This window comes from Schistocerca serialis, chromosome 1 (genome assembly GCF_023864345.2).
Source record: "Schistocerca serialis cubense isolate TAMUIC-IGC-003099 chromosome 1, iqSchSeri2.2, whole genome shotgun sequence".
In the NCBI taxonomy this organism is placed as follows: Eukaryota; Metazoa; Arthropoda; class Insecta; order Orthoptera; family Acrididae; genus Schistocerca; species Schistocerca serialis.
The window spans coordinates 1,057,632,608-1,057,660,217 of NC_064638.1; the positions used below are offsets into that span (position 1 = coordinate 1,057,632,608).

At 40.2% G+C, this 27,610-nt stretch overlaps 1 protein-coding gene across 1 annotated transcript in view; it reads left to right on the top strand.

The window, feature by feature from the left end:
• The window catches only part of LOC126415487 (phospholipase B1, membrane-associated-like), a 139,823-nt gene extending 126,466 nt beyond the window's left edge, over nt 1-13,357 (top strand). Inside the window, exons 7-8 of the mRNA XM_050083433.1 lie at nt 2,501-2,666; nt 12,851-13,357. Of these exons, the coding sequence (XP_049939390.1) occupies nt 2,501-2,666; nt 12,851-13,032 (348 nt within the window). The 3' untranslated portion in view covers nt 13,033-13,357. The remainder of the gene's footprint in view (nt 1-2,500; nt 2,667-12,850) is intronic.
• The last annotated feature ends 14,253 nt before the right edge of the window (nt 13,358-27,610 follow it).

Here is a 27,610-nt window from a genome sequence, read left to right on the forward strand (position 1 = left end):
AATTAAGTATTTTACACAGTAAATAGAAATTTGTCCACTATGCCCTTATTGTGACCGAGGAATTGCCGGTAATAAAATAAACACTCGGCAATCTTCCATATATATATATATATATATATATATATATATATATATATATATATATATATATATATTACGGCCAAAACTTGTTTTTAGTTAGAACGCGTTCTTACTAGTAAAAACTAGTTTATACTGAGCCACTTCGTCCAAACGCGTTTTGCCTAGTTAAAACTAGTTTTAACTGACTTTCGCTTTTGGCCAGCAGTAAATGCTAGTTGTAACTAAGGCTATGAGTATCAACTAGTAGGAACGCGTTCTAACTAAACTTGACAGAACTAGTTTTCATTAAATTATTTAGGGGAAAATATTAAAATTATGAGCAACTACACGTTGATTGAAATGAAAAATAGCATTTTTGTATTGTGCAATGCAATATTTATTGAGAATATTGATCATACATCTAAGTCATTAATATTAACTACAGCAATACAAAAATAACCATACACTGAAGGAACATTACAAAGCCATATTAACAGTATTATTTACGGAATTGGAAACAATATAATCATACAATAAAAGTATATTAATACTCACACATTTGACTAAAGTTGTTACAGCCTTAATAAAAGAGAAACGTTCGAAAAAAATTAACAATTACATTTTGATTATTTGTTATTGCAAGGCAAACTGTCATGACATTTTGAGTTACAAAGGTTTCCTTTTTTCGTACAAAAGCACCTTTTTGAAATATATGCCTTCTTACACACACAGCGAACAAATCCTTGTCCTGATCCTAAGGCTGCCATCTTGGCAGCAGTTCTTAATGATACCTTTGTCTCTGTCACGTCTTCTAGCAGCAAGAATTTCTCTTTGGACATGTAGAATTCGGATCTCGAACAGAACGTTTAATTAGCTTGTTTGAAAGGCAATTAGGTACTTAATACATATTATACAATATATTACAATGTAAGTATTAAAACTTAAAATATTAATTAATTACTTGAATAGTTAGCAACATTTTCAGAGCATTAAATCAATGAAGTAATGAATATGTCTGACATTTGTCCTTAATTATTCAAATCAATTCAGAAATACATACCTGCAATACAATTTGTCGAGTATCCCATATTTCGTTCCAATCTTGTGTAAACCTTGTTCATCTTTCTGAAGAACAACTCCAATAATATTGGGGAGATCATTTTCTCTAGCAATAACAGGAATCGGTATAATTATATTGTCACTGATTTCTACAGTAGCGTGTATTGAATCTGAAGCCATCTTCATTCTTTTTCTAGTTGAAACTAGTTGACACTGATAGCCTTAGTTACAACTAGAGTTTACTGCTGGTCAAAAGCGAAAGTCACTTAAAACTTGTTTTAACTACGCAAAACGCGTTTTGACGAAGTTGCTCAGTAAAATCTAGTTTTAACAGGTAAGAACGCGTTCAAACTAAATACGGGTTTTGACTGTAACACACACACACACACACACACACACACACACACACAAGTGTGTGTGTTTTTCCTCAGATGTAAACCACTGACGATAATAGCTGCGAGACAACTGTCTTGCGTCAACGTTCGATGGTTCCGAGGAAGTCAAGACGAACATTTTCTAATCGTGCATCACATTTATTTGACATAAAATGAAACAGTTGAGTATTACCATGGAAAGCTTCTGATGTGTTGGCAAATGTGCCAACACCTTGTAGATAGAGGAGGCCGAAATGCACGCTATCTAACGCAGACGGGCGTGAATTCTGGAACAGGAAAAGTAGTAAATGCTAATAAGAAAAGTATGCAGCTCCTCGAATACTTATCTTTTATTCCTTCATGTGTTGTATACATCGTTCTTGATGAGACATTTCATTCGATAACTATCAAACTATGTAAGGCTAATGGCGCCTTGCTAGGTCGTAGCCATGGACTTAGCTGAAGGCTATTCTAACTGTCTCCCGGCAAATGAGAGAAAGGCTTCGTCAGTGTAGTCGCTAGCAAAGTCGTCGTACAACTGGGGCGAGTGCTATTCCGTATCTCGAGACCTGCCTTGTGGTGGCGCTCGGTCTGCGATCACACAGTGGCGACACGCGGGTCCGTCATGTACTAAATGGACCGCGGCCGATTTAAGCTACCACCTAGCAAGTGTGGTGTCTGGCGGTGACACCACAGCTTCTCTGTCCGTGAACTATTGGCCATAATAAGTTTTTGAGACGTAAACTCCTCTCTCTGGTATCTTGTCAAAAGTGTTACTATGTTGATAGTTGAGTATAATTCTAAGCTGAGTTGATGTATGGGACAGAAGCGACCACATGAGACATTCCCCTCAGTAGGATATGGAAAGCAGTGGAATATTCGGTAAGCTGATTAAGAAAGTGTACTTGAAGCCACAACGCTCTATTTACATGCCCTAGGATGCACTCCCGAGCTACGATGTGTGCAGTTTAATGTCTCTCTCTCTCTCTCTCTCTTGTTGTTAACAGGCAATAGATAAAAGGTACGCGGGACTGGAAGATTTCGCCGTGGTAGCGCAGCCGTTCCTGCTGAACGCTTCTTTCCTGACGGTGAACACCTCCGGCGGTCCTCGCACCGACTTCACCGTTCTGTCACAGGACTGTTTCCACTTGAGCCAGAAAGGTGACGCACTAGGTGAGTTATATTCATCATTTTATGGACGAAGAATATGCACAGTGTAAATTACTGTTAAATGGGCTGGTGAATATGATGGAGTACCTTCTGAAAATATGTCTTTTAGTTTACTTACTCAGTTACTCATCTTGCCCAGACTAGACCTTTACAAAAGCTCTCTTTCATCGGACCAACTATAAATGATGGCGTCGCTGAGCCATTCACGTCACATACCTCCTAAAAAGTTCATGGGTGAAACGTCCGCTTCAGCTGTACAGGTATTGGTTGGTTGAAGTCTTTATGCTACAAGATTTCAGGGAGTCAGCTCCGTCAGTAGGTGTATCTGTGATTTAACATAAAACAGTATCTCCAAACTGCAAGACCGTAAACAAGCTAACAAAAAAATGGCTCTGAGCACTATGGGACTTAACATCTGAGGCCATCAGTCCCCTAGAACTTAGAACTACTAAACCTAACTAACCTAAGGACATCACACACATCCATGCCCGAGGCAGGATTCGGATCTGCGACCGTAGCGGTCGCACTGTTCCAGACTGAAGCACCTAGAACCCCTCGGCCACCCCGGCCGGCAAACAAGCTAACAGTAACAGAGAAAATCGATAATTGCGGTCGCATAAACCCACTGCGTCAGAGCGGTGCGGAGCTGCTGCGAATTAAGTTCCACTCACCTTTTGGTGAATGTCTTCTCACCCGAATACCTCCTTGAAGTTACTGAAATGGAGTTCTTAGCCGGAACAAGTTACAGAAAGATTAACACCTATACACCTCGAAACCAAAAGTCGCACTAAAAATTGTTTTTTGGGTGGAAGGGTAGTAACAGTTAAATGACAGTATTTATATGTTTAAAATTTCCATATATTACTGTAAGCTTTCGTACACCAGTTAATGCCAAGCCTTAATTCAAACTGTACAAAGTTTTAGAAGTACACACGCATGCAACATTCATAACTGTACCTAGTTTATGGTAATTATTAGCTATTCTTCACAGAAAGTTTAAAATGGGTAGTGTCTTTAAGAATATCTCGCTCAAATATTGCTATATTCACATTCATGTAACAAAATATTCGCGTTCGCGAGTAAGCAACACGCCACGTTTAATGTAGTTATTTAAAATGCCAACAAAAATTCTGAATTTCATACCATGCATCATTAAATTGAAGTCTCTTCCATACTTTACGGCATTTCTCGGACATATTGCTACCTAAATATGACGATATTAATAATTGTCATCGGAGCACATATCGATAGATCTGATCACAATGAGTTCCAAGCCCCGATTCTACTCGCCTCTCTACACAAAACAAGTTTCTAGTACCCGAAAAATGCGCGAATATTGTAATTTCTGATTGGCAACATCACAGCCAATCGGAAAGCAGCATCAAACCCTTTTTCTTCCTTTCTTTATTGTGATTTCATTCCCGTGCCCCATATGGGCATGGGAGGGCTGTCAGCGGCACAATCCGCCGCTATTCAGCCGTGTGACATGACAACTAAAACAAGAATAAAATGCTACATACATAAGGCGTTAAATAGGGGAACGTAAAACAGAGTAAGGGGAGATAATGGAGGTAAAAATACACTGACATGGAGACGTTCATGGGGGGACAATTAAAAAAGTCGACATGAAGTTAAAAAAACAAAGTTGGCGATTCTTAAAACACAAAGAAGACACTGAATGCACACACAGAGGTTAAAAGTCGGCCACAGTATTAACAACACTCCAGAACAACACACTTAAAACCCACTTGCATCAAACCCGCTTGATCCCATGCATATATATGGAACCAATCAACGTTTGTCACTGAATATAAACAGTAAATCAACATAAATTAATTTTTAAAACTCAAAAATATAAAATTAACTCCATCTTAACAGTACTACTTCACCGAAATCATGATCTCATTTCCCCAGCGCCACAAACTGATGAAATACTTTGCAATAAATTCTCCCATACAAATGACTAAGTCTGCAGCGCGTGGTCGTGCGGTAGCATTCTCGCTTCCCACGCCCGGGTTCCCGGGTTCGATTCCCGGCGGGGTCAGGGATTTTCTCTGCCTCGTGATGACTGGGTGTTGTGTGATGTCCTTAGGTTAGTTAGGTTTAAGTAGTTCTAAGTTCTAGGGGACTGATGACCATAGATGTTTAGTCCCATAGTGCTCAGACCCACAAATGACTAAAACACACGTTATTCTCGAACATCCCTCACGAGACCAGTTACTTCAATGTATGGTATAAAAGCTTTACATAAAACGGTATTTCATATTTGCATCTTCATTCAGTTTCATCACTAACCACAATTATAACATTAATTAATAAACAATCACAAAATTAAATAAACAGAGGTGCAAATAATAAAGAAAGTATTTTAAGTGGAGCCCAAACTATGTCCGTCAGCTAGTGACCTCTACCAGATCGCTTAGGAACTACACACACTCGGGCATCTAGCGCCACCTGTCCTGCGCTTGATCCGTACTGCACGGCTGTTCACCGCTGTCAGTAGGCACGATGTAAGGCTAAGCCTCACCACTCCATTGAGCATACCTATAAATAGTAGGTCCAAGTGTCCATGTCAAATCTAACTTGTAAGGCAACACCTCTGCCGTACATGGCTCGTCATACTGATACCCAAATGTATCCGCGCAACAAGCAGCTTTCAACTCTTAACTGACGGTAAGTCACCCTTACGCTGAAAGTGTCGGCTAAAGGGCGCGGAGTCTAAATATACCGAATGAAGCCAGATTAGCCACTATCTGGGAGGCAGCAAGCTGCAAACAGTAGGCTAAAAAACTATGTATCGTGTATCTAAACTTACGAAAGGAACAACCGATCAAAATGTTTTTTGTAGAACATTGGAGGACAGCATGCAAACAACATCCAACTGCAACAATGGAACCGCTGCTCAAGTATCATAAACTGAGAAACCACTACTCCTGAAAGACGACGCTACTGCACTGCAGATAACTTACCAACTTACCAAACACTCGTACAGTGCACCAAAAAATTCCGTTTGCCAACTGAAGGAGAACCGAGCAGTGGTGCTGAAGGCCACACTGTGGTAAACACGCAACTACAACCAAACTATTAGACGAATACCAATCAGGTTTCCGTAAACATTGCAGAGTGACATCTACCTTAATAAAGGTAACAGATGAAATGAAGAGCGCCTTGGTTGCACACGATGCGACTATTATGTGCTTCTTAGATTCTGTAATGAAATAATTAGCAACCAGTTGCATATACGAATTTTAACTTAGTGCCCTTCCTCAGAAGGTTAGTGCCTTCTGAAGAAGGGCACTAAGTACCCGAAACCGATCAAGAAATTAAATTTGTTACATGCAGCTGGTTGCTTATTGTTTCATTATGTAATACTACTGTTCCTGAAGATGGATAAAATACCATTCTTAGATTCCTGCCAGCCATGCCTCTGAAACATTGAGTTCGACTCTTACTTCCCAACCTTAGCATCCTAAATTTCTCGTCAAGTGTAGTCAATGCTTTTTCTCGTACCTGACGTAGTATCAGACTTGCCCCATGGTTCATTAGTTTTGTGCCACTGCAAATACCACATGAATGCTGATAACCCCCAATTGTATCTAATTGCAAAACCAGTAAACCTGAAGACAACTATCGAGAAACTCAATATTCTGTCAGACTGGGCATAGAGTTCAGGGGTTAAAGATCAATCCATCCAATACTCAAGTGGTACTTGTGGCTGACTCTAGGGCCATTAGCCAGAAACATCGGGAATCCCTACCATCTTTAATCCTAAATGCGACAAATATCAACTTCTCTCCATCAACAAACGGTCTAGGAGTAATAATAGATGAAAATCAATATTGGACTGAGCACGTAACTGCAGTGTGCAAGAAGACATCAGCATCTTTACATGCCCTACGAAAACATAAAGAGATATTCCCTGTAGACCCGAGAAGGAAACCTACACAAACATTTATAATTCCAATTATTTATTACAGTGAAGTTATCCGGGAAGGTATTTCTAAGGAAATCTCATAGCGCCTGGAAGTGATTATGAATGCCTGTGTTCGTTATGTATGTGTCGATCACGTTTCGCGATCATATCCAGAGCTGTCCTGCCTGAGTGCAGACAAGCGCAGAGATTTTTATACCCTCTGTCTTCTCTTCTGTCTTATCGACGTTCACTGTCCCTCGTATCTCTCCTCGACCTTAAGACTTTTGTCTGAAGCACATGGCAGAGATATCCGATTCCATCAAAAAAAAGTCATTTCCGTCCCACTCCGTCGTTCAGCCACTTTTTCGAAGTCCTTCTCTAGGGTAGGAACCCGACACTGGAGTACCTCCCGCATTATACAATATTGAAGAACTGAATAACGTCTCTAGTTTCAGAAGACGGTTAATGACATATCTACTGAAGTAACAATAACGAATACCGTTGTCCCTGTACGCACTCGTTACCCCTGTAAGTCCTTGTTTCCAAACGGATCTCCCCCGTTTCCCAATAATCTTACCTCGAGCAGACCCCTGAAATTTCCTTTCCCCATAAATCACTACATCACAAAATATCTGTTTTGTACACCTAAAAATTCTTTTTATGTCTGTCACTATCATTATTGTCACCATTATTATTATTATTCCAGAATGAGATTTTCATTCTGCAGCGGAGTGTGCGCCGATATGAAACTTCCTGGCAGATTAAAACTATGTGCCGGACCGAGACTCGAACTCGGGACCTTTGTCTTTCGCGGGAAAGTGCGGGCAAGTTCGAGTCTCTGTCCGGCACACAGTTTTAATCTGCCAGGAAGTTTTATTATTATTATTATTATTATTATCATTATCACTATCAGTGGCAGCGGCAACAGTAGTAGAAGTGCAGCCAGTACTAACGTTATTCGTTCATAGTATTAGTTGCGTTTTCTCCACAGACATTCAAATCACTTTAACACTATTTGTCATACTAAAATTGTCATCTATAACGTAACTACGATGGAAAATAGGTATAGTATGTGTGATACCCTGGTCCGATATAAGACAGGACCTGACGGCCCTATCAGATCACATTAAATAAGTAAATAAATAAAAACGAAACCTTCAATCATAAATAACTATATATCCGTAGCGGATGTTCAAAAATATTCAAATGTGTGTGAAATCTTATGGGACTTTACTGCTAAGGTCATCAGTCTCTAAGCTTACACACTACTTAACCTAAATTATCCTAAGGACAAACACACACACCCATGCCCGAGGGAGGAGTCGAACCTCCGCTGGGATCAGCCGCACAGTCCATAACTGCAGCGCCGTAGACCGCTCGGCTAATCCCGCGCGGCTGTAGCGGTTGTGTTAATCATGAACATTATATACAGGGTGTTTGGGGAGGAAAGGTCAATATTTTAAAAAGTGATAGTACAAGTAATTCTGAACAAAAAATGTTATATGAACATAGGTCCGCAAATGCTTCGTTATAGAGGTATGGGTACTGAAAGGAACTTAAATTCTGCTAATTTGATGTGCACAACGTGAACGTATAGCTAATACAACTGGACCGTAACGTGACTTTCTTGAAAACAATGCACGGGTACATGCCATGTTTACGCTATGCAACCTACCACGCATGATGGTCATGTGACATACGTAGTACAATCACCCGTTGTTTGCGCAGTTGTTCCGTGTAAGCCGCATTGTATAGTGTACCGGCGACAGATCGATTAGCTGTGTAGTGTATGGTGTTGACTGTGTTCGTACAAGCGATGCTAACAAAGCCCCACGTCTACAATAATGAGGAAGAAGCAGATATGGTGTATGTTTATGGCTTCTGCGACGGTAGTGCTACCGCTGCAAGAGAAGAATACCACAGGCGCTTTCCGACTCGACGATTACCTGATCGCAGGGCGTTTACCAAGTTGTTTATCACTTTGCTTGCAACAGGCTCTCTTCCAAGAAGACATTTCTCGTCCGATCGTGCACGTCAACAAACTCTGCAAGAACAGGAAGAAATTATCGCAAGTGTTGAGCGAAGATCCAGTACGAGCATACGAAGAATGTCACTGCGTATGAATATCCTACAGACACATGTGTGGGAAACATTACATGCGAAAACCTGTATCCATTTCACATACAGCGTATCCAAAATCTCTACGTTGGCGACAATGCCCAACGACTTCAAATCTGTCACTGGGTAATTGAGAATAGTTCAAAATGGCTCTGAGCACTGTGGGACTTGACATCTGAAGTCATGAGTCCCCTAGAACTTAGAACTACTTAAACCTAATTAACCTAAGGACACCACACACATCCATGCCCGAGGCAGGATTCGAACCTGCGACCGTAGCAGTCGCGTGGTTCCAGACTGAAGCGCCTAGAACCGCTCGGCCACACCGGCCGGCAATTGAGAATAGTCATTTGCTTCCATACATACTATTCACTGACGAAGCCCAGTTTTCACGACATGGAATAAACAACACACGCAATAATCATCGATTGTCACGTGAAAATACACACGCTTCAGTAGATAGCAATTTCCAAGTTCGTTTTGCCATAAATGTTTGGTGTGGCGCGATCGGTAACCTTTTACTAGGTCCATTTATTATCAGTCAGCTATTGACAGGAGAGAGGTACCCGCATTTTTTGGAAAATTCATTTTTTGAATTATTGGAAGACGTTCCTTTAGCCAAGTGACCTGGAATGTACCTTCAACATGACGGTGTCTCTCCACATGTTACCTTACGTGTGAGGGACCATCTCAATCGCACCTACCCTAATCGCTGGATTGGCTGTGGCGGTGCTATTAATTGGCCTCCTTTACTCCTTTAGATTTCTGTTTATGGGTTTGAGTGGTTCAAATGGTTCAAATGGCTCTGATCACTATGGGGCTTAATTTCTGAGGTCATCAGTCCCCTAGAAGTTAGAACTACTTAAACCTAACTAACCTAAGAACATCACACACATCCATGCCCGAGGCAGAGTTCGAACCTGCGACCGTAGCTGCCGCGCGGTTCCAGACTGTAGCACCTAGAACCGTTCGGCCACCACGGCTGGCTTGGATGGTTCAAATGGTTCAAACAGCTCTAAGCAGTATGAGACTTAACATCTGAGGTCAACCTAACTAAAAAAGACACCACACGCACCCATGGCCGGCCGCTGTGGTCGAGTGGTTCTAGGCGCTTCAGTCCGGAACCGCGGTGCTGCTACAGTCGCAGGTTCGAATCCTGTCTCGGCAGGGATGTGTGTGATGTCCTTAGGTTAGTGAGGTTTAAGTAGTTCTAAGTCTAGGGCACTGATGACCTCAGATGTTAAGTCCCACAGTGCTTAGAGCCATTTTTGAACCCATCCATGCCCGAGGCTGGATTCGAACCTGCGACCGTAGCAGCAGCGCGGTTCCGGACTGAAGCGCCTAGAACCGCTCGGCCACAACGGCCGGCTATGAGGTTGGATGAAATCAGAGGTGCACTAAGTAAGTACACGAAATGAACTGCTTCGTCGCATCATGTACGCTGCTGAATTGATTAAGAACCAACCACAGGCAATTGAACAAGCAACACAACATGTTATCGCTAGAGTGCAAAAGTGCATTGACGTTCATGGTGGGATATTCGAAATTGTTCTGTGAACTGTACAACATTTGTATGGTAAGCGTTAAAGCCGTTTGTAAAAGACTTGTTATATCTTCTTCAACTGAATACATAAATGTTGTAATGCATTATGTGCTAAATGCAAAGTAAATAATCATTATGTAAAAATGTGTAACATAACTGTACAATGCCCGTCAGCAGCAGAAGGTTATAGACGGCTGCAGGTCATCAATGGTGTCTCTTTCGGACATGTCCGATACAACAGACACCATATCCATACAGGTTTTTACTCAGAACTTCCCACTTCACAACACTAGAGAGAATTTTACGATGTCCCAGCGTTCAAGCTGTTAGCTGATGAACTACATAACTTCTTAAAAGGTGATCATCGAATGACTAAACTCGTAAGTATATACCATAAGATGAACGTGGAAAGCTTGAGAAGTGCTGTAATTAAAAACCTAGGGTACGAGAGCAAATCACTGCAATTACATATATATGACCAAAGCAATGATAAAGGGAGCCGGCCGCGGTGGCCTTGCGGTTCTAGGCGCTGCAGTCCGGAACCGTGGGATTGCTACGGTCGCAGGTTCGAATCCTGCCTCGGGCATGGATGTGTGTGATGTCTTTAGGTTAGTTAGGTTTAAGTAGTTCTAAGTTCTAGGGGACTGATGACCTAAGCTGTTAAGTCCCATAGTGCTCAGAGCCATTTGATAATGGACACTGTGAAGTGAAAGAAGTCTCTCACCCAAGCCGTAATATAACAGACTCAGGACCTAAAACGTTGGCTCCTTAGGCGACGTCCATTAATTATGTAACCTCAAAATGTGAATGATGGTGGGCGGTATGCGGCAGATCTCACCTAATCTCATTGAAAAGGGGCATTGAAAATCTCACGTCAGCTTGTTAACTGAGAGAGTATACGTTATTAAAATGGATAACATTTTTTATTCTGTATAATTAATCCTGAGTGTAGACAATATAGACAATATCAATGTATCAGCAATCTTAACGAATTCTGTGTAGTAAACTGAATACTTTACATATGTGCATGCCCAGAATTCCCTGATTTGAAACAAGGGCCGCGCGAATGTCAGATTTCATTCGGGGAGTTCTCTTCCGCACTAGCTAAAATCTCTAAAATGTCGTGTGACTAGAAACTCCCGTCGGGTAGTCCGTTCGCCGGGTGCAATTGTTTCGATTTGACGCCACTTCGGCGACTTGCGCTTCGCTGGGGATGAAATGATGATGATTAGGACAACACAACATCCAGTCCCTGAGCGGAGAAAATATCCGACCCAGCCGGGAATCGAATCCGGGCCCTTAGGATTGACATTCTGTCGCACTGACCATATGAAACCGATGTTACTGTGTTCAACATGAATTTGTATCAAATGTTTTAAATGCGCAAGTATGACGACGAGTTGAAACATATGTCTCAGCTAGAATTTAATCGTTTGTGGAAGGAAGTTAAGCCGAAGCTCAACGACAAGTATTCTCTTAGTGATTATATAACTCAAGGGACTGGAAAGCTACGTAATCGTGCAGTTCAAAGAAAGGTACAAAGAATATTGTCTTTCATCTGCAAACTATATAAAGATTCAGTGACGTTTATTGGTTCAAATGGCTCTGAGCACTATGGGACTCAACTGCTGTGGTCATAAGTCCCCTAGAACTTAGAACTACTTAAACCTAACTAACCTAAGGACAGCACACAACACCCAGCCATCACGAGGCAGAGAAAATCCCTGACCCCGCCGGGAATCGAACCCGGGAACCCGGGCGTGGGAAGCAAGAACGCTACCGCACGACCACGAGATGCGGGCGACGTTTATTGAATATGTTATACACCAATAAAATGTTAGTTATTTGGGGATCCGTCGAAACGCTTAATACTATTTTCGGGAGCCTGTTTGCCCGTCTGTTTCTGCCTGTCTGTCTGTCCCGATACTACTCAGGACTGGCGTGTTTAAAATAGCGTTTTTAATTATGTGTTAAAAACATTTTTCAATACACATAATAAGTAAAAGGTGGGTTTATTAACAATTCAGGATGGTGGAGGTGGGTCCCACCACATGTCAGCAACCAAGGGGGAAGGGCGAATGCCGGCCGGTGTGGCCGAGCGGTTCTAGGCGCTTCAGTCTGGAACCGCGCTACCGCTACGGTTGCAGGTTCGAATCCTGCCTCGGACATGGATGTGTGTGATGTCCTTAGGTTCAAGTAGTTCTAAGTTCTAGGCGACTGATGACCTCAGATGTTAAGTCCCATAGTGCTCAGAGCCATTTGAACCATTTGGAGGGGCGAGTCATTTCACTTACTTAATGGACGTCCTCTTATTAAATAGCATATTCAACGACTCAGGACTACGTTTTAGTTCACTGTCATCCCAAACTGAAAAGTTTCTTGTTTGTGTTGGGCCGCGCGGGATTAGCCGAGCGGTCTAAGGCGCTGCAGTCATGGACTGTGCGGCTGGTCCGGGCGGAGGTTCGAGCCCTCCCTCGGGCATGGGTGTGTGTTTGTTTGTCCTTAGTATAATTTAGGTTAAGTAGCGTGTAAGCTTAGGGACTTATGACCTTAGCAGTTAGGTCCCATAAGACTTCACACACATTAGAACGTTCTCTTTGTTTGTGTTGGCAGCTGCAAACGCCCTGTGGAACAACCTGATGGAGCCTGTGGGCAACAAGTCTCTCGAGTGGCAGGAGACGTTCTCGCGCTTCCTGTGCCCCACGCAGGAGAGTCCCTACATCTACACCAACGAGAACAGCAGGCGGGGGGCGAGCAGTCGGCGGCGGCGGCGGCGGCGGCAGCGTGGGCGGTGACGGCGGTGATGGACGCAGCCGAACGCTGTTGTGTTTGGCCGAGTGACGTAGTGCTACCGACCGCGTCTCATGCAGACTGCGATGTAGGAAATGTGATGTAACTTATATTGTTTTTCTACTCGGTAAATTTGCTGGTAACTCCAGTCACCTTTCTTAGCATGAGTGATTTCGACACACAGAGCAGAGTTGTGTGATGTAAAAATGTATGAACTCCTACCTGTACTGAAAGCAACATATTTCAAAATCTGTCTTCACGAAATAGACAGAAATCTGATGTTTTATATGACTGTGCCAAATATGCTGTTATAATAATTACAGTACTTTTAATTGTTGGACAAATTTATTTTCCTTCCTTGTCTCGCAATCTGATGTCGTTGTTTCCTTATACAATACCATACCGTAGTTTACTGACTATAAGATGCACTTATTCCTTTGAAAAATTGCCTGAAAAATTCAGGTGCGTCTTATACTCGAAATTAATAAAAAAATATCCTGAGGCCTCTTTTTTAAATTCCCTCCAGTCTTAAAAATGGTCATATATTCAATGTCGCGGGTAACCTATCTCTACGTGGCAGCACTGGATTCAACTGGTAGCAGCGGTGCACCGACGCGGCGAAACTGACTTGCTAACGTTATTATTTATTTATTTACGCGTCAAGTTCCATAGGACCAAATTGAGGAGCGAATCTGCAAACTCATGGAAAGTGTCAGTACATGAATTTACAACGTAAAATTAACAACAGATAGAATTAAAATGTTTATGATCCCGAAAAAAGTCAATTAATAAGTTTAAGTAAAGTTAATCAACAATACAACAAGAATCAACTTAATATTTCAAGGAACTCCTCGAAGGAGTGACCCATGAGGAAACTCTCCAGTTTCGATTTGAAAGCACGTGGATTACTGCAAAAGATTTTTGAATTCATGTGGTAGCTTATTGAAAATGGATGCGGCAGTATACTGCACATCTTTCTGCACAAGATATAATGAAATCCGATCCAAATGCAGGTTTCATTTCTGCCAAGTGTTGACTGAGTGAGAGATGCTTATTCTTTGGAATAAGCTAATATTGTTAACAAGAAATGACGATATATATATTGAGAGACACAAGAAGTTTGTGGAATAACACCACTTATTGCCGAACCGCCCGTTTCTGAGCCAAAAATATCCTTTTACAATGGGAAGAGTTACCCCGAAATATAATACCATACGACATAAGCGAATGAAAAAAAGCAAAGTAGACTAATTTTCGTGCCGAACGATCACTCACTTCAGATACCGTTCGAAACGTAAAAATGGCAGCATTAAATCTTTGAACAAGATCCTGAACGTGGGCTTTCCACGACAGCTTACTATTTATCTGAACACCTAGAAATTAGAACTGTCCAGTTTCACTAATCATATGCCAATTCCCTGAAATTTAAACGTCAGGTTTTGTTGAATTGTTTGTTAGAAACTGTAAAAACTGAGTCTTTCTGCGATTTAGCGTTAGTTTATTTTCTACAAGCCATGAACGTATGTCATGAACTGCAATATTTGAAAACGAGCCAATGTGGCACACAACATCCTTTACTACCTAAACAAACAGAAATTTTTTTAGAGTTACCCGTAATACTAGAGGGCTTATGATTTATGTAAATAAGGACCAGGAGTGGACCCAACACTGATCGCTGGAGCACCCCGCACTTGACCGTACCCCATTCAAACCCCACATCACAGCCATCCTCAACATTGTGAATAACGATTTTTTGCTGTCTGTTGCTAAAGTAAGAGGCGAACCAATTCTGAGCTACTCCCTGTATTCCGCAATGGTCCATCTTCTGGAGCAATATTTTGTGATCAACTTAATCAAGCGTCATAGTTAAATCAAAAAATATGCCCAGTGTTCGAAACATTTTGGTTGACCTATCCAGAACCTCACACAGAAAAGGGAATATAGCATTTTCAGTTTGTAAAAGACTTTTAAAGCTGGACTCTACATTTATTAGCAAATCATGTGATATAAAATGATCAATTATCCATACATACACAGCTTTGTCAATAACTTTACCAAACACTGTTGGCATAGAAATAGGTCTAAGACTCTCTGCATTTTCCCTTTCTCCGTTTTTATAAAGCAGCTTTACTACTGAGTACTTCAATCGTTCAGGAAACTGACTACTCCTAAAGAAAAAATTACAAATATGATTAAATAAAGGGCTAACATGTGCAACACGGTACTTTAATATTCTGCTAGGCACTCCATCATAACCATGAGAGTCCTTAGTCTTCAGTGATATAATTATTGACTCAGTCTCCCCCTTGTCTGTATCACAGAGGAGTATTTCAGACATCAATCCTGGAAAGGCATTTGCCAAGAAAGATATATGATTCCCTGTATAAACTAAATTTTTATTTAATTCACCAGAAATGCTCAGAAAATGATTGTTAAATACTGTACATATATATGATTTATCGGTAACAGAAATATTTTTACTACGAACTCACTTTATATCGTCGACCTTTTGCTGATGACCATACAGTTCCTTCAAAACTGACCACATGGTTTTAATTTTGTCCTGTGAATTAGCTCTTCTATTTGCATACCACGTACTCTTCGCTTTCCTAATAAAATATTTAAGCATCTTACAATACTGTTTGTAATGGTCTACTGTAGCTTGATTGTGGTTACTTCTAAGATTTTGATATAATTCTCGCTTTGTTGTACACGATAGCCTTATACTATTAGTCAGCCACCTGTGCTGTTTATTACTGTTAGTAATCCGTTTAGAATGTTCTAATGGAAAGCAACTCTCAAAGAGCATGAGAAATGTGTTAAGGAAAGCATATGTTATCGGCACTATAAACATCCTGCCACTCATGTTCCTTGACAAGGTTTAAAAAACTCTCTATTGCTATTGGATTAACTTTCCTGCGTAGTTGGAATTACATGTGACATTTGTTTGACTACAAAAGTCTTTTAGTGTTAAAATATGTGCATCATGGTCTGAAAGGACATTCACCCTTTTACTAACAGAATGCACATCTATTAATGAAGAATGAGTAAACATATTGTCTATGGCTGTTCTACTCTTCCTCTGCACCCTAGTTGGAAAAAAACACAGTCTGCATCAAATCGTATGAATTTAGGAGATCTAACAACATCATTTTTCTTGCACCATCATATACAAAATTTATATTGAAGTCACCGCATATAACTAATTTCCGGTACTTCTTAAAAAGTGAATGAAGAACCCTCTCTAGCTTGAGCAGAAATGCTCTGAAGTCAGGGAGCTATAAACAATAACAATTGAAGGGCTTATTTCAATAGTGGTACAAATCCATTTTTGTTGGTTCTAAGATACAGAGTCCTAAAGTTAAAAGAGCCCTGAAAAATCTGCAGTTGAGATACCAGAAATATTTAAGTATATATACTTTTTAGTTTCACTAAATTCAACTGCCCCTGCACACCATTCAAATATCTGTTCAGTGCAGTCCGTGATACGTCTATGGACTCAAATGGAATGCTATTTCTTACGTACATAACTTGAAAGTAATAGGATACGGAGAAGAACAAGGAAACAGAGCACATGAACGGCACTTCGGTCCTCCACCAGGAGAATGAAAGATTCGCGATTTGAGGGCTAGCAAAGAAGAACTGAAAAAAAAGAGGAAGTCTACGTAAATATGCAAGTAGAGGACTGAATGCAAACTGGACAAAAGTAGAAGACGACGTATTGAAATGGATTCAAGGACACCGTCAAAATGGCATTAGAATCAATACAAAATTGACGCTTTTGCACCGTTGCAGAGAAATACTTTAGGCATCGATGAGCCAGGTTTCAAATTTCTATGTAGCAGTGGGACACAGTTAGGGGATTTTGGATTTTTAGTCCTAATAATATTATAATCCATTGCGGGCCAAAAAATAGATAAAACACTCAATGTTGTTCAGACCGATGTCCACAGACATAGATATACCGGTTGATGCATTGGTTGAAGGCGTTAATCACTGCTTATAATGTTACCTGCTGAAATGAATTACAAGCAAGTACGATACCTTCCTGCATGTTCTGTTTAGTTGTCTGTTGAAATATCGCGACAGACATCGTCTTTTAAATATTCTAAAAGAAAAAAAAATCCAGAGAGGTTAATTCAGGAGACGGAGTAGGCTAGTTCAGTGTTCCTCCACCTTCAGTTCAGAATGCGATGTGCACGTGAGGCGTTTTGTGATGGACATCCACCACGTTAGTGCCACATAAGCATTCTGGTTCATAGCGTCACTTCATCCAGAAGAAGAGGAAGAGTTCGCGTGAGAAAGTTGGCATATCCCTGTCGTTTAGCTTGTAACTGATGAAATTAGGGTGAATGGGTTGTTTGGGGGAGGAGGCCAGACAGCGACGTCATCGGTCTCATCGGATTAGGGAAGGATAGTGAAGGAAGTCGGCCGTGCGCTTTCAACGGAACCATCCCGGCATTTGCCTCGAGCGATTTAGGGAAATCGCAGAAAACCTAAATCAGGATGGCCGGACGCTGGATAGAACCGTCGTCCTCCCGAATGCGAGTCCAGTGTGCTAACCACTGCGCCACCTCGCTCGGTGATGAAATTAGGGTTAAATAATTGTAGCACCAAGCATCCCACGCCAAACATAAACTCCTTATTGACGCTGATGTTACCCCAGTCTAAGACATCGTGAGTTTTGATTGGAGCATAATGCACAGTCTTTTTATTTACCTGCCTATTATTTGAGAAGGAACATTTATCGGAAAAAGAACATCCAAGTAGTAAAGCATTTTGTAGGCAACTTTTTAGGCTGTCAAGTATTTCAAGCAAAGCATTTTGAGCCACCAGATGTACATATATACCTTTATCCTAAACCGGCTTCAGTTTTAGCAGTGACCATCACGCAAGGTTATAAAATAAAGAAACAGAAAAATACGTAGTATACATAGACAAAGTTTTAAAATAAGGTAACACATGTTTGACGAAAATCATCTGGAGTGCTTACAAAGCAGTACACCGATTGAATAAAAATACATCAAATTCAACAAAACACAGCTGGGTATCTAGTACGAAACTTGCTCCATAAAAATATGCACACGCTCAATAAACTTCTAAACACTACGTGCCATAAGAATACAGTAGTGTGTAGTACTTGATTCTTAGATGTTGACAAATAGTAGGTTCAGGCTTACAGAGGAATATATTACGAACTAGACGTCAGAGACATTATTTTCAAAGATGCAAATGTTTTTGTAATCTTCGACAATGTTGTCTTTGCAGTTAGTCTGTAATATATGCCTCTGTAAGCCTGAAGTTACTAATTGTTAACAGCTAAGAGTCAAATACTATACGCTACTGTATTCTTATGGTAGATAGTGTTTTGCAGGATATTGAGCTTATGTATTTTTTTATTGAACAGCTGTATTCTGTTTGAATTTAATGTATTTTTGTTCCATGGATGCACAGCTTTTTAAGTACTTTCCAGATGATTTTTCGTCAGACATGTGTTTCCTTATTTTAAAAGCTTGTCTATGTATACTATATATGTTTTTCTGTATCTTTATTTTATAGCCCCCCGTGATGATGATTGCTAAAACTGAAACCGGTTGAGAAGGAAGTGTTACGTAGAGCTGGTGTTTCAAACCACATCGAAGAAGCTGTGGTTGGCGAGGATCTTTTGCTGCATTCAGTGACAGAATTGTACACCATTCTGGAAATCATTCATATGCAATTGCTGGTGTAAGTGTAATTGCTAATGATGTATCTGGTGACGTGTTAGAATGTGATTTACACTGGGTTTAGGAATGTCAGACTCCTATTCAAGCTGCCCCGTGTCCATGTGGAGATTCACTGCGATGGAAGCGGGGACACTATTTTCGGTTGTTTCGTCACTGTGAGTTCTGCCATGACTGCATTGTTTCTTGTTGAAACTTTCCGTTGCCTAAAGTTCCGCAACAAGACGAGGAAACAACCGTCAGAAGGGTGGGTACTTGTTAGGATATCGCTCTCTGCAGTTCCTCTGTTTGAGTATCATTACGCCCACCTTCAACCAAAATAAAAGAAAAGTTATGAGCAAGCAGTTTTTAATCAAGGACTGCTTTTACTGTAAACAACATACCGTTTAAAAGTGCTATAGTTATGTACTACATAGAACCATATAGTAAATAATGTTACTGCAGTTACTGCTCTCCTAAGGCGGTGGCGCGATTCCTTCCGCCCCTTTACGACGGACCTGCACCTACCTGTGAACATTGTCTCAGTAGATCATCAGTAGGAAAGCCGAGTGAAACCTACTGTACTTCGACATGAACCAGGCTGCAATTAAAGTCATTAATCTATGTTTCGGGAGAAAGTTTTCATATGAAATGAAAGTTTGGAAATTTTGTCCTCAATTAATATATTCTGAAATTTAGGTGAACAAGTATCACTGCCAAGCCCGTGCTAGTCTTAACACAGTCACTCACAATCCCTTTCACTCACGTTAGCAAGTTTATGGTCCTGCATTTCCCTAAAACGTAATAGCTACAAAAATACTGATTGTTTTTGATTGATAATGCTTGCCAAATATTAAGTCTATCGGTACCCAATGCAGTCACAGTTTTTAGCCTGCGACCTGCTCAATACGCCACGCGGAATTTATGTCTTTCTCTTCACAAAATTCACTTAAAATTCCGAAATTACCACACAACTATCGGAATAATTATGTCATCACTTTCCAACACTTTTGATGTTTGAAACACTGCTAGATCCGGCAACTTATCGTTTCCATAGTAACTACTACTACACACGTCTGAACTGTTTCATGGCTAGGCTCCCACTCTTCTCTAGAATACTCTTAAGTCTCTACTAGCAGAGAAAGGCGCGCGAAGAATATTGCTTTACCATTGGTCAGTTTACGCAACAGCCAATAGCAAAACAACATTCTCCCGTCTCAATCCGCGCTTTTCATCAATAACGAATCGCAAAATAGTAAACCTAACGACTGCACTTTTTACCGACGTAATTATCTAATATGCTGAAGTTTTGCATATGAATAAAGTTATTTAGTATTGTTATTTATACCTGAATTAACTTTTCCTTTACCATAAACTTACTTTACAAATCTATTCTACAAAAATCCCCTTTGTCCATATCCATACTTCTTCGAAATGTTCCCACACTAAATCCCACAACATAACTCGTTAAACAATTATCTTCATATTAACCTTAAACTACACTCACGCATCATTCATACTGCTAAAACACATTTATAACATTTTACATACACAAAAAGACATAATAACACTTTATGAAAATACTAGAACAGTTTATGAAAAACATTCTATTTCTTTAGTGCACTCTAGTGGGCACAATCGAAACTAAAATCACAGTCCCCCTATCCAATATTGTCCTCTATCGGCTGATAGATAAACTACGGGCGCGTCCAGTATCTCGCGTCACCATGTGTCACTATTCAGCTCAGAGACATCTCCCACTTAACCGCCTCCAAGGCAGGATCGTTATACGGCGCTACGCCTCACTAACGTGCATTTCTGCCTTCTCTTTGTTTATGTACATTGTACTTACATAAACCTACAACTTAGAACTGTTCACTGAATGACCAGCGAGCATTTTTCTTGCTTTTCCGTTTGTTTGCTGGAAAAAACTCCAGCAACTGGACAAGTTACAACCCCAGGCACACCTGCTTTTTGTGATAGTGTAGGGGAGTCATAGTAAATTTGCTGTTAGGCTTTTAATAATGGCGCGAGTAGGAAAACAAATTCTGCAGTACATACTGACTGGCTGTTACAGTTTTTATGGCGATAGAATAATGTGTTGTGATTTGGATATCTGAATATTTGTGTGTTGGCTTACAAACTCTCTTACTGCCCAGTTTCCTAGAAAGGGGCATTGCTTAGAGGAGTGAAAGGGTGGGAAGAAGAGAAGGGAAATGGAAGCAGCGGAGAGCCCTTTACGGCACTGCTGGGTCTGATCCAGAGAGTTACTGTGCTTTTCTAATGCCATGTTTACGTGACTACTGGGCTACACTTTTAATCAGGTGTTGAGGAGGGGAAGTGCATTATTAGGTAAAAAAAAATTGAGTGTTATTTAAAAAGTTAGAGGAAAGGCTGCTACACTTGTTAACGTCTCCCTGGCAGCTTCTGGTGATCAAGATAAATGGGTTGCACTTAATAGTGTCTGTGTTGGTGATAGTGATGAAGGCGTAGTGTAGTCAAATAATTTAATTTTACACTTAGTGGCCGACTATTGTGGCCGAGCGGTTGTAGGCGCTCCAGTCTGGAACCGCGCGACCGCTACGGTCGCAGGTTCGAATCCAGCCTCGGGCATGGATGTGTGTGATGTCCTTAGGTTAGTTAGGCTTAATTAGTTTTAAGTTCTAGGGGACTGATGACCTCAGATGTTAAGTCCCATAGTGCTCAGAGCCATTTTTACACTTAGTGTCTGAGAAATTATAGCGACGAATTCAAGAAAACTGCTCTTTAAACGGTCTATGTTATTTACTTCACGCACTGAATGATGTCATATGTAAGTCACTACTTCATCGATGTTGCTAACACAGTAGTCTGAACAAGGACATCGGAATCATAGGGACTGATGAACAAAAACCCGATCTTCAAACAACCAAAACTATTTTATTAGCAAAAAGACTAATACCTTGTGTACATTATTGTGTATTCAGAGCTGCTTACGCTACAAAAATATAACTAAAAAGAAGGGACTTTAGCTGTTTTAAGATAGATCAGTTTTCTTCGAATATTTTACACCTTAATTTATGCCAACTCAATTAGTTGCAGTTGGAGTGCCCGCTCTCTGTGATGGACAGATGCAGGACTGACGGATCACTACGTATCTTCAATCGAGTGTTGACACATACTGTTTCAAAGGAACACCTGAGGAGATGTCAAAAGCTGAACAGTCGTGTTCATCCCTTAATAGACGCACTTACCGCTTGAGGCATCTGGATTTGTTGATGGACAGGTGTGGCCAGTTGGGTACCGGGTATTTGTTAATTTTATTTATAATGCTAATGCAGATGCTGATCATTTCTCTGTCAATGGAGATAGCTTGCATTTCTGACAACATTGTATATCTCAGCTACAGCAAATGGAACGCTTGTTCAGATGCTATTTTGAACTGTGAGCTACTTTGTGGAAAATTTGGTTCTGTTTCGAGTATTGCAAGAATGAATCACCTCCAGTAGGTTTAGTTCTGCTAAGGCTCCAATATATGCAGCCCAAGAGCAGACAAGTATTTTATGTATGAGTGGCTGTACATCGTGACTTGCCCACAGGTGACACGGGTTCAGTGACTGCGCTACGCATAAACTTTGTTGTGGTCTTCACCCCGAGGGCTGGTTTGAAGCAACTCTTCACGCCAATCTATCCCGTCCAAGTCCCTTCATCTCTGCACCACTACAGCTCGCATCCACATGAAACTACGTACTGTAGTCAAGCGCTGGTACCCCTCAACAGTTTTTAAACGCCGTACTTTTTAGCAGTTTGACAACTATTTGACGCTTCCTACTAACTGATCCTTCCCCTCCCCCCCCCCCCCCCCCCCATTTTTTTAGACAGTTTGGCCCATAAATTTCCCTCATACTGTACTTGATTCAGTGCCTTTCAGTAGTGAATCGATCTATTGATCTACTAAGGGCAGCGCACTTCTGCCATAAGACCACATTTCAAAACATAATCTCTTGTTGTCAGAACTGTCTATTGCCTATGTTTTGCTTCTATATACACTTTAATATAAGGCTACAGTCCAGGCAAATTACCTTCAGAAAAAGTTTATAACACCTATTTATTCGATGTCAGAAAATTTCTCTTTTAAAGAAACTTGATTCTTGCTATAGCAATCTGAATTTTATACGTCCTATACGTCTACCATCACCTGTTATTCTGCTGCCGAAATAACAAAGCTCATAGGCTATTTTTAGTGTTCCATTTCCTAATCTAATTTTTTCTCCATCGCCTAATAATTCAGTTATACACAGCATTGCTCGTTTTCCTGTAGCTGACATTGATCTTGTCACATATTCAAACTGCGAGACTTTTTTAGATATTTCAGGTTTTACCTATTCAACCACAAATCGCTTCACAGCAGTTTTCTTCTTTACCAAACAACTGTCGTAACTTGATCGTTTGAAATTTTAGTTTTGGCCCATTATTGCAGCTATTAGACATATGAAACTAAAAAGAAAATACCACAGAAAGACATAAAAATGGATTAAAGTTGCATCGACTACAACTTGCACGTTGTTTCTTAACTAAATAACTAAATCTCCTATGATTTTTTTATTTTTGGTCAGTCTCTTCGTTTAAGAGTTACTAATACACCCAACGTCGATCACAAATCGTTGTTTATATTCCCTTTCCTATATTGTCCTACAGGTTTTTGCTCTCTACGACTCCACATATCATTTGATTATTTAAAAATGTACTATCGTCCTATTCTCTCTCCTTATTAGTGAATCTCACCCATTATTTTCTCACCAAATTTTTAATTTTCAGCAACCTTATATAATACCAAATCTCAAACGCCTCGACAGTCTGGTTTCGCGACTTCCCCACAGTCTTGTGGTTAGTGTGCCATCAACATCATTACCTTTATCCGTTCCTATTGCTAACGATGCACAGAAAGGCCAACAGCATCGGTGAGGCCAGTAGAAGCATCTCTGTTACACCATAAAATGTCACAGTAGTAGATATACGTACAGGTACACAGAACAAATAAAACATGATTATGATGATGTTTGGTTTGTGGGGCGCTCAACTGCGTAGTTATCAGCGCCCGTACAAATTCACAACCTTTTGCTCAGTCCAATCTCGCCACTTTCATGGCTGATGATGAGACGATGAGGACAACAAAAACACCCAGTCATCTAGAGGCAGCTGAAAATCCCTGACCCCGATAAATAAAACAGTGGAGAAGGGAAGTAACACGGCTCTTCTGCCTTTTGAGATCCAGAACAATATTCATGGCGAATTAAAGGGATGCAAGGTGTGAAAATCAGCAGTAGTGAAACAGTATTGATCGACAATTATGAAAAAAAAAGAATAGAGTTTGGCATGATATACTAAAATGAAGTACAATAACATATTATAATCAGACGAATAGTTAAATCAATCCAGGGAAAGAGAAATTAAGAAGATAAACGTTAGTTCCCCAACAACTTTTACCGAACACACGGTTAAAATTAGAGAAAAGTGCCTACTGAAGCAATTGCAGTGCCTTAGACCGCTTACTCTCGCCGTCAACTAGAAATTACATTCGTACTCGTCGTGTTAGGAATAGAGCAGTAGCATTTTAAGGTTAATAACACTGGTTGCCCTGAAGCTCGCATAACAGTTGTATGAATATTTCGGTTTCGTTTATCCTCACCAATCCCCATGTAACACATATATACATCGAAATTTTATTTTTTATAGCACAGAGAATAACCAAACCTGCTGTGCTTAATTGTGACATGTACTGTACGTCATGTGCTTTCAGTGCATCACTTGTTTTAGGTGCCTGAATGTTCCAATAAGATTGCACTACATGCTTAAAGAAAGGTGTTCATCGCAGTGTCAGCACGTCATCGAAAAATAAAGGTAATATCTGTTTGTTTTTGGTAACTTTGGACCAGAATGCGTTTAGACCCTGCTGTACTATACTAATAGACACTACGCTATCGAATAAGTGATCGTATTTCATCACAATATAGCGAGGTACTGTTTTCGATGTAGCAGTCGGATTACATTCCACAACTACTTATAATTTCACATTCCAGCGACGTTGTTTTCATAACTTTTAGGTGTTTAATATTAGATTTTCTGCATATTGCATATATTTTCAGTATTTTCTAACATAAATGATATTCACTTTGAACATGTTCTAAAACTTTTATGAGGTACACAATTTTTTTTAAATTTCAGTATTCTAATGTTATTTTACCCAAGAACAATACGTTACAACAATATACGCTTTTCATTCACAAAATCTAAACTCATGACTGAAGAGATTAAAAAAAGAAATTGAATGGACATTATCCTCCTGAGACCTGGCGGCAATTTTCATCAGATTATTTGAAACAGATATTATGTACCTGTTAGACTAAAGATAGTGAAAGGGAATTCACAAAAATTTCGGAATTAAAAAAATATGATTTTCAGGAATGTCCATTACAATGGACATCAAGTCCGAGTGACACATAAGTAAGCGTAAGAAAGAAAGAAAAAATACAATACAGCCGTATTCGGCAGATGTCACTTGTATTACAGACTGACTAAAATATTTACAAAAAGTACTTAAATTATGACAGTTTTATTTCTGATAGTATCCAGTCAAATAATTGTTTTGTGTTGTTACAGGAAATGAGAACAGCCTTAGCACTTAATTTTGGTCCTCTTCATAGACCAAGTGTTCTTACACTTCACGCTATTTTTCAACTCAGTCGTTTCTGACAAATGGGGACAGCAAGTGAGCATGAGTGATCTTTTTAGCAGTTGAGGACTCACCTTCTTCTTCAGAATGTTGTTTCTCTAGGCATCTTATCGAATGCTCTACAGTTCTTAGTTTGAAATCAAGACACTACAGAATAGTCGTTTTTGGTCATTATTCTTAAATCAGTCAATCCTTAACTGAAACCAACTATTTGCAATTGCGAGATTTGTGAAGTGAAAAATAGTTTTTACAATCCATTTTCTGGTTCTGGTGCAGATCCTGTAAATACACATTGTACAGTCACTCAGGTCTATGCCACCCATAATTTTACTGTAGCGGTCAATTACTGTTGGACAGTTTGATTTATTTCCCCCTTTTCTTCGACCAACTTTTACATTCATCCACAGGCTGCCTCCGAATCCTGATCAATGCAGTTATGACTGGTTTTTGCTCATACTATTTTACAATAGAAATTAGTTTGTTATGCCCATATTTCAGATTTGTAAGAATCCTGTCTCCTGTCAGATCTACTGGTTTGGGTATTCTTGATTTCATTATTCTTACAGTAAATGATTGTATTGACGAATTATTTACTTTTCTTACAAAAATTAATGGTAATGTGTCAGTTGATGTAATTTAGTGACAAGAAGAACAGGAAATGGATTAGAAATTAGTGAACATGATCACCGCTGCTCCCTAGGAACCAGGGCTTGAAAAGTCGCAGCGTCCATTACAGTGGATTTTTTTTTTTTTTGCTCCTTCTGTAACGGGTTATTTTGTTTCCAAGGTAGCATAAATCCTTAATTTCGTCTACTTCGTGATCCCCAGTTCTGATGTTAAGTTTCTGGTTCTCCTCGTTTTTGCTGCTCCTCATTAGTATTTCTTCGATTTACTTTCAATCCATATTCTGTACTCATCTGACTGTTCATTCCATTTGGCAGGCCATGTAATGCTTCTTCACTTTAACTGAGGACAGCAATGTCATCAGCGTATTTTACCATTGACATCATTTCACCTTGAATTTTAATCCCACTCTTTGAACCTTTCCTTTATTTTCATAATTGCTTCTTCGATGTGTAGATTGAGCAATAGGTGCAAAAGACTACACCACTCCCTTATACACTTTTTAAACCGAGCACTTCGTTCTGGGTCTTCCATTCTTGTTGTCCCCTCTCGGTTCTTGTACATATTGGATAGCACCCGATTTTCCCTATAGCTTACCTCTATTTTTCTCAGAATTTCCAACATCTTGCACTGTTTTAGATGGTCGGATGGTTTTACCATCTCCACGAATCCACTGAACGTGTCTTGATTTTTTTTTGTCTTGCTTCCATTATCAACCACAGCATCAGAATTGCCTCTCTGGTGCCTTTATCTTTTCTAAAGCCAAACTGGTCGTCTTCTTATAGATCCTCAGTTTTGTTTCCCATTCTTCGGTGTATTATTCTTGCCAGCAACTTGGATTCACGAGCTGTTACGCTTATTGTGTGATAATTCTAGCGCTTGTCGGCTCTTGCAGTCTTCGGAACTGTGTGGATGATGTTTTTCCGAAAGTCTGCCCCAATGATTTTAGAAATTCTAATGGAATGTTATCTATACCATGTATTTTATTTCATCTTAAGACGTCCAAACCTCTTTCTGATTCTGTTTCTAATACTCGAACTCCTGACTCTTCTCTGTCGACTCCGGTTTCTTCTTCCCTCAGTCATCGGACAAGTCCTCCGCTTCACAGAGGATTTCAATATACTCTTTACAACTATCCACCCTCTGCTCTGCATTTAACAGTGGAATTCCCGTTGCATTTTTAATGTCACCGCTCTTGCTTCTAAGTTGACCTAACCTTTATACACACTAATTTTCTCTTCTTCATGCGTTTAGCTTTCTCACCATCTTCTCACCATTCGGTTCTGCAGGTTGTTTCCGATTAAAGATGTAATGACACATTTCAATCCTCAGTTTGCAGACCCTACAGATGAGGCCAAGTTCAGCCTGCCGAGCATGTTGCAACGCTGTCGGAAGGCCAAGATGCAGTCGAAAGCGGTCTAGGCGAACAGGTGTTCCATAGGTTAGCTGCTATGAACGTACCTGCCTGAAATAAAACAATTAAGAAATGCATTAAGGTAAGAAGCATCTGAAAGAGCTAACAACACGGGCTCTTCCTTTCGAATA